Consider the following 15,287-nt stretch of genomic DNA (forward strand, 5'->3'; position numbering starts at 1 on the left):
CTTCTCCTGGAGATAAGAAATAATCTCCATAGTCTGCCTTCTATCACTATTTCTAATGAGAAAGATTCCATTCTCTAAAACAGCTTCTGAGCTGTGGCCAAGCACAGGATGACATTACTATTAATGTGCCTCATTCAAATTCCAGATCTCATCTACCTCAGTGCTACTCACTTGCTGCTTTCCAAACTACAGCTCCTACGCGCTGACCGCAAAACACAAACAGGCATTCCCAAAAAGCTGGCAGGTATGAGCCACTGCATTCAGGCAGTAAGAGTGAGGAGCCATCTCCTAAACGTCCCCAGTACCTAATTAAGATATTTGTAATTATAACAGCAGAAGTACATTTTATTAAACATTATTTCTTTTACCCAAAGGCTAAGAATATTGCTCATTTCATCAGAACATCTCTTCCTCAATGCCAAGCAATAGCAGAATACAAAGTAGGTTAGAGATTTCTTTCTAAAATGCTGTGCTCTTTGATATTAAAAGGTTGAAAAGCACTACCTCCTGCCGTTTAGAATGCTTCTGAATGCTTGATGTTGAAAGAATGTTATGAAAATTTCACTTATTCTATTTTGTTTAAACATCTCCAAAACCTCACCTGCTTAATTCTCATCAAAATGTTCACTGTGCCACTCTTAAAGTAAGCATTATATTATTATTTGAGAAGGAGCAGACTATGGTAAATCATCCAGCGCAGCACAGTTGACAGGGATTTGATTTTTCCCCTACATTCCAACACAGGACAAGAACCTCCTCTGAAAACCTATCTGCTTTCTTTGTATGCAAATGGAAATCTAATCTAAAGAGAAATATTTCCAGAAAGATTCAGCTCACTGAAATAACATCCCCTTCTTTACAAAAACATTTCTTTTTTAAGAAGCCTACAACAGCAAGTTTATCACCTGTAACAATCAGCCTGCACAAAATACTGCCTACCCAGTTAAGCTGCACCTTTATTCACATCTTCTAACTTTCTTTGAGTTTAGATTGACCATCAAAACAGAAAAATTACTTACCTATCTGATTCCTTAAAGGTCTGCACCAGTGTAGAATAAATGTTTTGTTCCTTTTTTAAAGCAAGGATCAGCTTTTCATATTCAGATTCTTTTTTTTCCTAAATTAAGAAAAGAACAGTTATCTTTGGATGCACTTTTTATGTCGGCATGTCTACAACTTCGTGCAGCCATGAAAAGGAGAGAAGGTGAAGAGAGCAACTCAGAAGACAGGAGTGCCCACCTCAAAAATGTCGTGTGAATCTGGAAATGATTTCTGACACGTAAATCTGCTGTTATTACAGGACGTGAATAGTGGTTTGCTATTTACCTATCATAAGTGAGCTATGGATCCAAACAGTGGCTCAACCCAGGAACAACCCAGCAAGTTGTTATCATAGGGAAGAAAAGGGAAAGGCGAGTAGAAGCCCAAAGACCAAGTCCCCATTTTAGAACACTGTCCTAACAGTCCTCTCCATTTTCTGGATAAAAGTGGCTTTCTTTGGGGCCGGGTTTTCTGCAAACTCTGTTCCATTTCTGAATAAAAAGGTCTGCATTGAGCCGACAAATACAGGATGTACATGCCAGCCTCGTGCTCGTCGAGTCTGAACACTCAAGCTGGGTCACTCCAAGCTGCTTTCTTTACTCATACAAAAAAAATTGTTTGCCTGCAGCCTTGCTCACAGAAGGTATATTATTACAAGAATAAATCCAGACTCCTGTGCTACTTTCTCAGTAAGCATCCACTGTTAAGTTCCGAAGACTTTTTTCAATCCAACAACCACTCAGCCACTTTTTCAGCAGGAAGCAAAAAAATGCAGCTATTTAAAGGAGTATTTGCTTGCTCTTATTACATAAAAATACCTAAGATGTCAGCTGCCTCGGAAGAGAAAATAACTGGGATATCTAAAGGAAATGTAAATGTATTAATGTCAGGCACAGTATCTTCTGTCTCTGTTTGAGAAGAAAAGGCCACGATGCTTCTCTCACTTTTCCTTCCACTTGAAAATTGAAAGCACAAACAAAAAAAGTGCCACAGCCAGGGGGGTGTGCATGGCTCCAGCATGACAAGATAACTCCAGAGGACAGGAATGAAAGGTAATTCTATTTTCTCCACATTACAACCTCAAGTCTGGAAACTAAACTCTCAAGAGATACTAAATCATTAGTGAACACATCATTAACAGGGAAGAAATCTACACCCAGGAGTTTCAAGCAGCTGTTATTACTTCAATTGCAGTTCCTAAGCCAGGAAACTGCAACAAAAATTCAGCTACAGTGGAATCTCGTTAATTCACGCTAACGATGCAGACTGTTAATTTGAAGAACTCATATTCTGCAAAGTAAACAGCACAAAAGCAAGGACAACTGTTGTTTACTTTTAATTATTTATGCTCGTACTTCACAGTGTGCTAGCAAACACGTTAAATAATATTTTGCAAATGTAATCAAGTTTTGATCAAATTATTTCCATTGAGTAATCTGCATAACAGATCTCAGTGCTGGAAGAGCAGCTCGTGCCACTTAACCCTGCGGGCTCTTTGAAGAAGTGACCTTGTCTTTGTGTTCATCACGCTCCACCAGCACCATCCCTCACGGTGTCCTAACACACGTTTCAAGGTTCTCGTGCTGTTTGTACGTTCAAAACTATTTTATAGGTGAGCAGCAAAATACTGAGCTTCAAGTCAAGCTTACTGCCAGGGCGAGCAGAGAAGCAGCACACAGCAATGACTTCTGCTGGCTGAGTGCTGAGGAACACAAAGGCTAACGGGCTGAGATGGGTGATCCAGAGTCCATTAATAAAAAATGCCTTTTAAAAAGTGTCAAAAAATGAATCTCACAGCCTGAGTTAAGGACTCTTAGCAACGTGCAGGAATCCCAGCCTTATAAGCATAGGCATTAAGCATGAAGTACTCTGATTGCAATTCAGTTTGGAACAGCGTTCATCGCTGACAACAGCACTGATCAATGACACAAAAGGAAGGGGAAGAGATAAATCTTTTGACTTAATTTAGTTGGTTAACAGCCTGTTAAAAGTTCTAGTGAACTCTTCCATATGTCTGATACAAGCCTTGTAATTATTACTGAAAATACTACAGAACTGTATCCTAATTAGAAGGTCTTTCTGAGTAATGTCACTCTGAAGAGTTTAGGACAGGCACATTAGATAACGGCTGTTACCAGTTGTTCAGGGGCTGTGACTGCTGCTTAGCAAAGCAGTGCTACACAGACCTTGCCTCTTTTCTTACCCTTTTTTCTGAATTCATGAGTTAATTCAGTTCAACATTTGCACCAAAATCTGAGCAACCTCACGAAAACCTCCCAATGTTTTTTTTCCTCCATTAACAAGGGCTGTTTCTAAACTCCAAATGTCACAGATTATAGGCAAATTATTACAAAGTCTAAATTCAATTAGCTAGGTAAAGGTTAGCAAAATCATGAAGAAACGTTCTTGATTATTCAGATTCTTCCCTGAATAATAAGGATGAGAAGATACAGCACGAGCATTTTTTTGGGGCACATTATTACTGTCACTTCTAAATAAAGCGTAGGAGTGAATTATTCCAATCAACTCCCCAAAGGTACACAAAACATACGGCAGCTCCGTAACTTACACAGACCATAATGCTGTGGGAGTTAATGAAACATTAAACCTCTTGACACATGGTGTGAGGGAAAATGTGTTAGAAGAGATAGCTGCAAGACATCCAGGACCATATTGCAGTGGAAGATTTATATTCCCGTGAAAGCAGGCAATCTAATACATTAAAGTCTATATTTAAATCTGAAATACTATTGCTAAGCAGCAGCGGTGGAAAACATCACTTATTTTCATTAAAAGGTTTCTGCAATTGTAAGCAAAGAAAGGAAAAAGGTTTGTACCTCTGCAGTAAGTAACCTACTGGCAGCGTCACAGGAATATTTGGTGGCCTCATTGGGATCACTTTAAAATCTGTGAAGGTCAGGGAATGAACGACAGAGATGAGGCCACAACCTACAGCCCAGCACTGACCCGGCCAGGCAGCCATCAGCACCAGGATTTGATCATTTCTTATAACCTTGCAGAGAACAGGACGTATGGACTACTGCAAATGAAACAATCACTAATAAGATCAAAATCGTTACAGGCCAGTGAGTCACAGACCTGAAGATGGAAATTACTGAAGCTAAAGACTGCTGCTGACTTTTAGAAGATGCCATCTCAACCACAGAAAATGTCAAAAAGCTGATGGCTCTGAGGAACTCATGGCCCCTCCTGATGATATATATGGCGAGATTACTGGACTATAAACATCTGCAAATATCACTTCATCAGGCTAACTCTGTTAAGATGAAACTGCTGCTAATATGGAAATGCTGCAATACACAGATCCCACCCCAGCAGGAAGCCACAATCAGTGTAACAGTGAAAAGCATCACAGCTGCAGTGCGTGAACACAAGGATAGTGACAAAAACGATGGCTGATTTCAGCTGTGAGCCAATTTCATCAGACCAGAAGCTGAATTGCTTCCCAGTTCATGCATTCACAACAGCAATTGAAAGAGGCTGAAAACAACAACTACAAAGCACTGATAACTGTTTAATAGACACTTGTATTAAAAAAATCAGCTACAACACTTTCCATCTCCCTGATGACTTGGCAACAGCACTGCATCGTTTTACCAGTTAAGACACATCCATAGAGCTGCACCAATTCTGGTTCTCAGCACCCAGCAACTGCAGCACTGGCTACATCAGTGACTTCATGCTTTGACTACAACTTCACCAACTGCAGGAAATCAGACATCACAACTGCACACACAGTATTCTTCAATTCCCTGGCTGCACAGCATTAACTCCCAAAATACTGCAGTAATTATAACTGAAGTCAAATAATGTGCTGATTGTACAGGAATTAAAAAGCACCGTGTTGTTTGCAGAAACATCAGGTTTCAGCTGCTCTCATTTCCCACTCCACCCCTCAAGTGGCACATAAGCTTCCCTTCTCAGAAACAGACATTATGGAGAGATATCACAGCAAATCCAAGGATTCTTTTGGACACTCAGAGAAACCAATTTAGAATTAAAATTCACATCACTGTGACTCCCTACTGCTGTATGCAAGGTTATATGTGTAACACAACAGAACCCAGAAACATACATACAGGATTGAGCAAGAGCCACTGTTCTCAATTTTCCTGCTTTTCCCTGCTTTTCTCAGTATTGGAATGAACTGCAAAGGTCTACAAATCTGTTAGAAATGTATTTGCCTAACAAATTGTCCAACAAAAAAAGCTTTGCAAGTAAAGGAGTATTGGGAGTGAGAGCAGCATTAAGCACAAAATCATCTACAGTTTTCAAAATTGCAGGAGTCCATTGCACTTCTAAATTCCTTGCTGTAAAAAATACTTAATTCCTAGACTTCATAGATACCAGAGTCAGCAGTTGCATGACTAACCTCATCAGCAGTGCTCTCGCACACTCCCTCCCTTCCCTGCTCTCTCCAGCCCGTAACAGTGGCTCAAGAATCCAAACTTTAATTGGAAACTGTCATTTATCTTCCTCGGCCTGGCCAAGGCACCCAGCAGAGCTTTGGATGTTGGTTGCTTTAAAATTTATCATTACATTAAAATAAAGTAAAAAAGGTATGATGAAAGAGAGAAAGTTCTGCATCTCTCAATTCCGTTTCTTCAACTTTAGAGATCAGTGAGGCCAGAACAGCTCGGTTTCTGTTCTCTCTGGTGGGGAGGATCCCACTGTGCATTTGCTGAGCGTTGGTGCAGCACTGCAAAGTCATCAAAGAGTCTAAAGCAGCCAATGAGAGAAGAGCTCCAGATAATCTGTGTCCAAAAACTTATGATTAATATGCCAAAAGGGGTTCTTAGAGGTGATATCTTACACAGAGGTTGAGCAGAGAGGACAAAGGGTTGTGATTAGGTATTGTTCACAATCACTAAGTGAACCAGCAATACAGAATAGGTTGTGATTAGCAGGTGGGTATTGGGTCATTACCATGCATGGCTTCACTTGCCACTGTTCTCTTTCCTGGTTGTACACCTGTATCTGAAGTGGGGTGCCCAAAAGCTAATCACTGTTGGATTTGTATTAATTCTGTATGATTTTCCATCACTACTAGGTCCCTTCATTACAGAAGGTACATGCACACACTGCAGTTTGTTTTACAGAGCTAAAACTTTTACACAGCCTTTCACAGACCTCATTTTCCCTGTATGCATATTCATTCATAGTTTGTTACACTCTTTGTTGGTATCCTGGCCAACAGTGCTTCAGCTCCTTATCTTTGTGCTTGTCAAATAACTCATGTCTCAGACTGTGTTTGCACCTACCTTATTTAACAATCTGGTCCCTAACATATTAAACATTCCATCACTAGTGTTCTCAGAATGTGACAGTACACGTAGTACTCATGTTTCCTTTGCCATTGGCTCTTTTCATTTTAAATATCCTCAATAAAGTGTCATTAGTGACCAATTTATTATTAAAGAAATGAAATAGCTTTCTCCACCACAAGGAAGTATCAGTCTGATTCTTACTGCTTTGCATAATCCTTTTGGAGATCTTAACAGACTACATTGCAAGTGATACAAAAAACAGAATGTATCTCTAAAAGAAACTTCTTTCTCCACTAATCTGGACACAACAAGAAACAATGCACTGATGGAGTCAGCAAGTGATTCAAAAAACCTCTTGTCAGTTCTTAATCTTTCCTCTTGGCTAGTGCCAAAATAGAGGGGGAAAAATGTAACTGTACCTGTATTCTGATTTCTTATACTCAAGGTCCCTTCTCTTTTATGTTCATTAGATACGTTTAATCCTTCCCCTTTCCTACTAGGAGGGTACAAACTCTCCTTTGCATTGCTCTTCAGTAGCAGAGATACTTCCCCATTCACAGAAGTATCCATACCCTAATGACCACAAAACTCTACACGTGTATGGTACGCAGACAAATTATTTTATGCACTTTTCAAGAGTCAAGTTTACAAGTTCATCAGTGCACAATTCTATGTACACTTTTAATACCAAATCAAGAGCATCACAGTCATAGGCTTGCAAAACATTTCAAGCAATCTAAAAATAATAACTCAACTACTAATAAAGTCACTGTTATCATCTCGTTACAGATCAAAATGGCACTGGTCTGAAAGAAAAGCTGCCCCTTGCTACATGGATGAATTACAACGCACACAAATCCACAAGCATGAAGACAAAGGGAAAATGGTCATTAATTTCATGTCAAAGTATTTAGCTGCAAATGATCACAGTTCTGTGAAACTCACCTCTAACTCTCTGACTATCCTGATGACTGACTGTTCAGACTGTGCAGCATATTTTTCCTTTACCAAGCCCTCATTTTTCAGCTCAAGTTCTTGATTGTCTCTTAGAAGGTTCTTGTACTTATTCAGCAGCTCTTGCAATTCTGCTTCCTTTTCTTTAATTGTTTCATCAGATTTCTAACAAAAGAAAACAATGAGACGTTTTGGCAAAACTCACTCTGGTTTTATACTGTAAAATATACACAGAAACAAAACTGAGGAAATAACCAAGGATGATCCAGTACGTTCTTTATAAATCTTACAAAAGAGAAGCTCAACACAGCAAAACAGAAATGAAAAAAGAAAAAGAAACAAAAGCTTCAGCCAGCTATTCAATCCTTCAAATACTAACAAAAATTAAAAAAAAAAAAGAAAAAAGAAAAAAGAAAAAATGCTGATTAAATCTGAAAACTCAGCAGTATTTATGCATGCACTTTGGAGCAGAGCAACCTCAATTACCGGTTGTCACAGTGCTGGTTGAGTGCCATCAGTACTGCTCAGGATCATACCTCCAGCTATAACAGCTTTGAGCAAGACCTTAAACACCCAGGCAGCTACTACCTCACATACTTTGCTTGGAGTTGGCTCTTTGCTCCCCCCCACCCCCAAAAAAGAGAGAGAAAATGTTTCACTATCCATACCTATTCCTCAACTCCTACTTTCTCTGGTCTCTGCACAAATTGTAAATCATAGGCACTGCAAAGCTTTTAAGTATCTTATCACAGCAGTGAAAATTCTGCATCAATATTAGAAAAGCTCTTTCCCCCCTCTGTCCAAACGTTTAATATAACCCTAGTAAGAAATCTATTTAATGGCACAGATCCTCATAATTATATGTCCATTCTGCAAATACAGTATTATAAGAAGTGAAGGATTATCACCAAAATCAACAGCAAATCCAAATACAAATGGGACTTTGTAATCATTCCTCATACAAAGCCAAATGATAACTGCACATTTTTCATTTCGACTCAGGTCTGCCTACCTGAAGCCAAAGATCCTTTTGACTGACGTTGTCTGTTAGTTGCTTGATAAGTAGCTCTTGGCTCTGCAACTTCTGATTGCTTTCGCTCAAAAGAATATTGTAATGATGTTCAACAGCTTTTTCTTTCTCAGCCATTTCACCGTGTAATTTCTCTACTTGATTCCTGAGATCCTACAAAAAAATGAAATTGAATATTTAGCAAATCGATTTTAATAAAAGTTCAAGATTGACAAATCACATTAATGGCTTAACTTTCTATTACTTTAGATTACACATAGCACCGCATGTTCTGGTGAACGTACTGAATTCTACAGCTTTCTCTTAATATCTATAAATACAGTTCAAGACAACTTTAAGATAAGGTACCAGCATTGCTTTTTAAAAATCCAGACTGTTCTAGTTTAAATGCTTTTCTCACTGAATGAATGGACACCAAGGCTGTTATGAATAACACACACACGCAAGTTGCTACTGTCACAACATTCACTTCTGAGTCTGCTTATTATTTTGATAGGAATAAGAAAAAAATGCTTATGGCTGATTCAGTTTGACATTTGCTCTTTTCCCTTCCAGCAGCTCCAAGATGAGCTGTGCCATTTCCACATTGTTTTCATGCCAAACTTCCCCTCAGACACAAAAAATGGGCTAACAGAGCCCACATCTCCAAATTAATTTGTTTTCCTTGCATTTCCAAAAAGGGCCCATTTGTGGAGTATCATAAGCCCTTTAAATAGTTTGCACATCTGGTAGACACCTATAAACTTCACTTTTACCTCCACTGGGATTTAAAATTCAATAGTTTTCTTATCCTAGGTACAGGGAAATAGTATTAGTGACACTTTAATTGCATTCTCTTTACAAACTGCTTTATGCCCTTTTTTTAACTTAATTACCTTGCTTCATGCAGGTTCACATCAAATCTTTAGCAACACTTTACTACTTCCCTGCTTTATGTCTGTTTTGCACATTAAATACAAATTGTCATTTGCAACTCGTTTTGGTTTATTTGCTTAATTTTAGCTTCATTATCAGGAATCAGCTAAAACATTCCTAATAGCTCCCACAAACCCTCATCAAATGTTGTTCTGTTTCAAAGAATGGGTAAACTTATGCACTTAGTTCTGCAAACTAATAATTTTTTCATCACCAAAATAACTACTTGCTTGCCTAAGAAAACTGAGGACAACAGCATCAGTTCCAAATTTTGTAAATACATACTAACTAAAATATGTTTCCATTCCATCTTTACTAACTGCAAATCACAGAGTGGAAGTAGCATCAGGTCTGACTACTGCAGAACCTTCTGGCTTTCCGCTACTGCCATCTTCACATGGGTCACATCACCTACACAGGAATTGGAAGTGAAGGGCTAATTGTAACATTATGACTTTCATGATGCACTGCAAAGTTGACTCCTTTTTATTTTTATGTCATCTTCGAGCTACTGTATCAGCAGTCAGTAAGTAAATTTCAAAGAGACACTTGTGACTTGTCCTGGAACTTCAAGCAATTATTACTCTGTGGTTTCTCTTTATGAAGACCATAAATAGATTTAAGAGAAAATGCAGACGTGTGTAGATGGAAAACATGCTGTTGGCAATAATAGTACTCCACTTCCTATAACCTAGCCTCAGACTTTTCAGTGTACAACACTTGTCAGGCACAGAAGTTACGTTTCTGCCTCTAAAGCAGCACGTACACTATGGCTAGAGCTAGGGAAAGAGCTGGACTGGCAATACACATTATTGCAGGAAATGGAAAGGCCTGTGAGAGTTTGCCTCCAGTATTTCTGCCTCCAATATTCCCTTAAATTCTTCTCCAAACAAATTAAGAGTTGAGATTGAAAGTTATTTTCTTTGCATGAGATGGAATTCTGTAACACACAAAACTATCCATCACTATAGCAGGTCGCTTGAACTCATTGACCACTCAAATTGTCTTAGAGAAAATTTTCTGGCTTCTATACATTGAGTTGCAAGGATAATATAGTACCTACGTTCTCAGAGCATAAGCATTGCTATTCCTTCTGCCAACCTTTCTCCCCAAGAGACTTTCCTATGATTAATGATAGCTGAACTAAGAAAAATGAATGTGAAACACAGTAACGTCAAAGACTGGTGCAGATGCCTCCCCCTCATCAGATGGGGAGCAACTGGTGGATAATTAAGTCATGAAGCTACAAAACCTCCCCCTCAGCCTAACTTACGTGCAGGAAGACTCCATAATAAATCCTACCTAGTGAGTTATGCACTTCCCAAACAAGTGAACAAATACGAGCAACTAGCAAGTACATTCTAATTGTCTATATACAGGTCTGGAGAGACAATGGTTAAAGTGCTTGAATGATCTGAGGCTGGACAAAGGCTTTGATCAAGAAAAACTAGATGTTATATACGTAGCAAGATGGTGGACACAAGTAGAACATGGTGATGTTTACTCCTCATCAGTTGTATGGAAGAATAAATGCCCAAAGCTTCTTGTTTCAAAGATCTAAAATGCAGATGCAGAACTCAAGAGCAGCTTCTGGAAAGCTCTGAACTAAAAAAGTTTTTAAGCTGACACACAAAAAAAAGCTGGAGCATCCAACCCACAGTGCCAGGGACAACACGTCAAGAACATGTGCTGCTTCAGAAGAGCCATGCTGTGGGCCATTGGATGACCAGCTCACACGCAGCAGCCTTAACTCAGCTTAAGCATCTTCTGTTGCAGGACAGTAATGCCCAAATCACCTTCAGGCAGAAGAACCTCACCCAGAGGTTTGCTTCTCCCCCTTCCTCCCCTTCATCTGCCCTCTTCTTCATTTTAAGTAGATAATGAAAAAAATTGCCATTACAATGTAGGTGAACAATGTTGTAGGTGAAAAGTCACTGAAACCTTCCCTGAGTGAGAGGAAGAGGTAGGACAGCTTAGAATAAAGCTAGCAAGACTGGTCATAACAGAGTAGAAACACTGATAAATAGGTAACACAGGGCATAAACAGAATAGGATTTTTAGGGCTGTCTCCTAAGAGGTTTGCATCAGATCACTGAAGTGGTTTCCTATTTGTCAAACAGTGAAATATCACAGCATATTTTTTTACTCCCACATATCTACTACTTAATGGGCAACATTTCACAGGCAGTCTTGCTCTACCCAAACGCACTAGCAACTCTGAAATTGAAGCAGCTGTTCTGCAAGGAGTAGGAAATAGGTTAGGGATATAATTTTTATAAGACTGCTCATCTTTTGACAGGAATGCTTTTCCCCCAGGAACCAGTCATTTACATGAAAAACTTGGACATAATGGAGTCAAATAGATTTCTGTAATACCAGTAACTTTGAATCCCCTGGCAAATCCCTACTCAGTCCTATTTTTCGTGCTTTTCCCATACAGATTTATATTCTAGCTCCCCTTAAAGATGAAAAAAGATCCTGAATAGAGAAGACAGTTAAAGACAAAATACTTAAATCAATAAAATATGTTCTTTGTGGCTGTTTTACAGCTATCTGTTCCTTCTTCCCTTAACCTCAACACCCAGAAGAAATTTCAAAGCGTAGCAAAGATAAAGACCGTGTGACAGGAGCCTAACCACAGCTGACAATCAACCCAAACTGTAAGTTAAATAAATACAGCAGGCTGGGGAGAAAAGATCTTCTTTCTTTGTAGGTAAAGAGATCCCTCTACTGGTTTTAAGCGATATTGCACGGGCAGCAATTTCCATATCTACACACTGCATTTAATAAAGTCCTTATTCAATAATTAGGGCAAAATATAAACTAAAGAAGTACAAGCTCATTTGATCTTTTATGTTATTTAAGGTAGAAAGAGGCTAATTTTTAAATGAAAACTATCAGCCTTCGCAGCCAGGCAGGAGTCTGCCCATCATGCAGGTGCTGCCCTTGGGAAAGAAAAATCTGCATTGCAAGAGAGGTGAGAAGTATTTAATGCCTGCACTCAGCAGAATGCGCATCTTTTTTCAAAAGGAAGAAAAGAGTTCAGCCCAACCATCCACTTTGTTGCATGAGGTGTGCAGGTTGGAAGAAGAGCTTGTCAAGACATCTACCCTCACATCTCAAGAAAGCCCTGAAGAGAATATTAAGACTAAGGAACAGATGCACCTTTTTTCTTACATACAGCAAGTTGTGGTTTTGGGATTTTACAAGCAAAAATTGCTATTAATTTTACAGCCTTTACAGTGACCAAGCTACGATAGTGAAAAGCAAGCTGATGTTTCAGGCTGCAACAACAGGCTTCTTATTCTTGCACTGCATTAGAACTTACATATACTGCAATTTAAGACAAAGGAGATACATAACATAGTAAATACAGCAGAAATAACACATACATTCTGTGTCAGGCATGTTCAGACTGCAATCAGAAAATTGTAGCAAAAGCTACCATTCACTGCTTATAAAGGCTAACCATTTTAGTTAGCTATGACATAACCAAGGCTATCAAAGTAAGATTTAAAAAAAATACTTTTCTGTGCAGACTAAGTGCCAGAATTTTACTTGGTCTTCCTGGCCAAATTCTTCTGAACACTGAGCAAATACATTTGCCTCTCCAAAAAAGCACCAGTTAAAAATTTAAATTTGTTAGAAAAGGGTATGGTTGTAACAAGCAAACACAGCATTTCTAAACTTAATGAAGGAAAAAAAAATGATAATAACATTAATGGTTTTGTCACTTCTGTTCTTCTGCATCTGTGCTTCATCCAGCTCCTTCTCCATTTTCTCTCTTTCTAAATTCAGATCATTTAGCTCTTGATCAGTCCTTTTAATCCTCCGTTGCAGTTTACGATTCTCAGCATCTTTTGTGAGGTTTTCTGAACGCAGCTCTGCTAAGAGGGTCTCTTTTTCCATCAGGAGAGCTTGATAATCCTCAGCACCCTGAAACATAGAGCAGCAGTCAAAGCCTATACAGGTACTTTGTACAACCTGCAAGTTTTACTGCTGTTGCTTTCCCCACATGTACTCTTTCAACCACTTCAAGTTTCTGATACCAAAATCCAGTGAGTCACCCAAATAACATACCAACATTATACTAAACACTGTCTCAAGTATCCAACGTAACAAAGCTTTCAGTGACATCTAACATAAGACAAAGTCTCAGATAAGTAAAAATTAGTTGAAGGCTGACATGCAAAGGAATCCACAGCATAAATGAGACTGTATTATTATTGGTTCCCAAAGCTCTCATTACATAAAATTGCTATTTTGGGGTCAGTTTGAATCCAGACTAGGCCAAGAAGTTATCAAATCATACACATATGTGGTATATAAAATACCAAGTGTGATTTCTTCCCTCTCACATTCTGTTCCAACAGGCCTCCAGTTCACAACAAGGGGACAGGAGCTGAGGTTATGATCTACTCACAGAGAACTGCCCTCAAGTTTGCAGCTAAGGAGCAGAGTAATGAGGAAGGCCTGCTCTGTGACACACTGTGCAACATGGGTTTGTGGGCAGGAAGGATTAGTTGCACGTTTTTTAAACCCAGAACTCAAAAATAATCAAGCTCAAAAATAAAAGGGTTAAATTAGACTAATATTTCATAAAGCAGTAATTGTGTGGTATTAAACATAAAAAAAAAAAAAAGCCCTACAGTTTCACACAGAGGACAAAGTGGCTCAGAGACAGCACAGGATGTACTTGTTTCAGTATTGTACACCTAAATTCAGGTTTATGTGAAATAAACTTCTTGGAAAAAAAAAGTGGAGGTGCTTTATGAGAACTAAACACTACTGTTTCAACTAGATACTGAAATCAAAACCCAATACAGACAGTTACAAAGCTTGGGTGAATACTGCAGAAGCAAACATATCAACCTCTTCCATTTCCACTGATTTGAGAGCAAATGACGAACAATCATCATAATGGGAGTCGTTATTGCCATTAATACTAATTACTGAAAGTAGCAAGTCCACTTTTCTCTAGGCTTCTGTTTAAGATTAGCTGGTGTACATTACGTGGTCTGTTTTGAAAGACAATTTTTTACTTCCTCCCATTTTACATATTACACTCTTTATCATCATGAAGTCATCTCTCCCTTGGACATACAAAAGTGAAACTGATGTTGCAGAAGGATGATTATTTTTTAAACAGTGACTTCACATTGATTACATGAAGAAATACAACTACAAACAAGCATCTCAGGTCCTTTTTAACTGCTGATGTGGAAGGGTGAGCTGTTACTGCAGATTTTGAAGAACAACAGAAACATTCAATTCAGAGACTTCAGTATAATCTCAACTCCACACGTTATTGCACCTTTATCTTCAACTCGTGCTTCTACGTATTTCTTACTTAGTTCTCAGTTGTTATAGAAGAAGAAAATGAACCAAGTAGTCTGATATCCTAAGATTCAATCATTTAAACAATTACCTTGGGCAAAATGTGTTACATAAAAAAAAAAAAAAAAATGAACATTCAAAAATACCAATTCTTTGAACTATTTTCCAATCCTTTACTTTCAAACACAAAGTAATACATGTTATGTGGAAATACAGAGAAGGAAGGTGCAGAGAAAGGGAAAGCCATATTAACTGCTTGTTTACCTTGAATTTTTGGATGTGTGCTTGATGAGTTGCCTCTCTTGCCTTAGCCAACGAAGTATTGAGAGCTTCAATTTCAGAAGCAAGTTCTTCATTCTTTAAGTGAAGTAAAATGAACACTACACAAAGTTATTTTCAAGGGATGGCGACTCAGTAACAGCCATCCCACCACCTCATTATCCATCCAGCCAACTACGCAAAACAAAGATTTTTTAAAACCAAATGCATCATAATAAATCCCACATAAAGAAACTCTTGCCTCACACCCTACTCACTACACTCCTATCACTCAAGTTAAACACTTCCCTCTCCTCCATAAAATTCGAATTTCGTCTGACATTGACCTACTATTTCACCTTTTTTTATGACAGCTCTACTCACTCAACAACAAAAAAATACTTCCCATACCTTTTAAGTGGCTCTCAGAGCTGATAAACAGCAGCGTTTAAATGAAATCATTT

General features: G+C 38.5%; 1 protein-coding gene across 3 annotated transcripts in view; it reads right to left on the reverse strand.

The window, feature by feature from the left end:
* The window catches only part of CDK5RAP2 (CDK5 regulatory subunit associated protein 2), a 72,549-nt gene that overhangs the window by 42,593 nt on the left and 14,669 nt on the right, over positions 1 to 15,287 (reverse strand). For all 3 annotated transcript variants that reach the window (XM_042830648.1, XM_042830649.1, XM_042830647.1), the window contains exons 11-15: positions 14,830 to 14,922; positions 12,946 to 13,164; positions 8,296 to 8,466; positions 7,275 to 7,448; positions 1,020 to 1,117 (exon numbers count right to left, since the gene is read on the reverse strand). In XM_042830648.1, the coding sequence (XP_042686582.1) occupies positions 1,020 to 1,117; positions 7,275 to 7,448; positions 8,296 to 8,466; positions 12,946 to 13,164; positions 14,830 to 14,922 (755 nt within the window). The remainder of the gene's footprint in view (positions 1 to 1,019; positions 1,118 to 7,274; positions 7,449 to 8,295; positions 8,467 to 12,945; positions 13,165 to 14,829; positions 14,923 to 15,287) is intronic.

The sequence above is a fragment of the Centrocercus urophasianus genome, unplaced genomic scaffold (assembly GCF_019232065.1).
Source record: "Centrocercus urophasianus isolate 14NV4802_14NV808 unplaced genomic scaffold, USGS_Curo_1.0 seq_34, whole genome shotgun sequence".
NCBI lineage: Eukaryota > Metazoa > Chordata > Aves > Galliformes > Phasianidae > Centrocercus > Centrocercus urophasianus.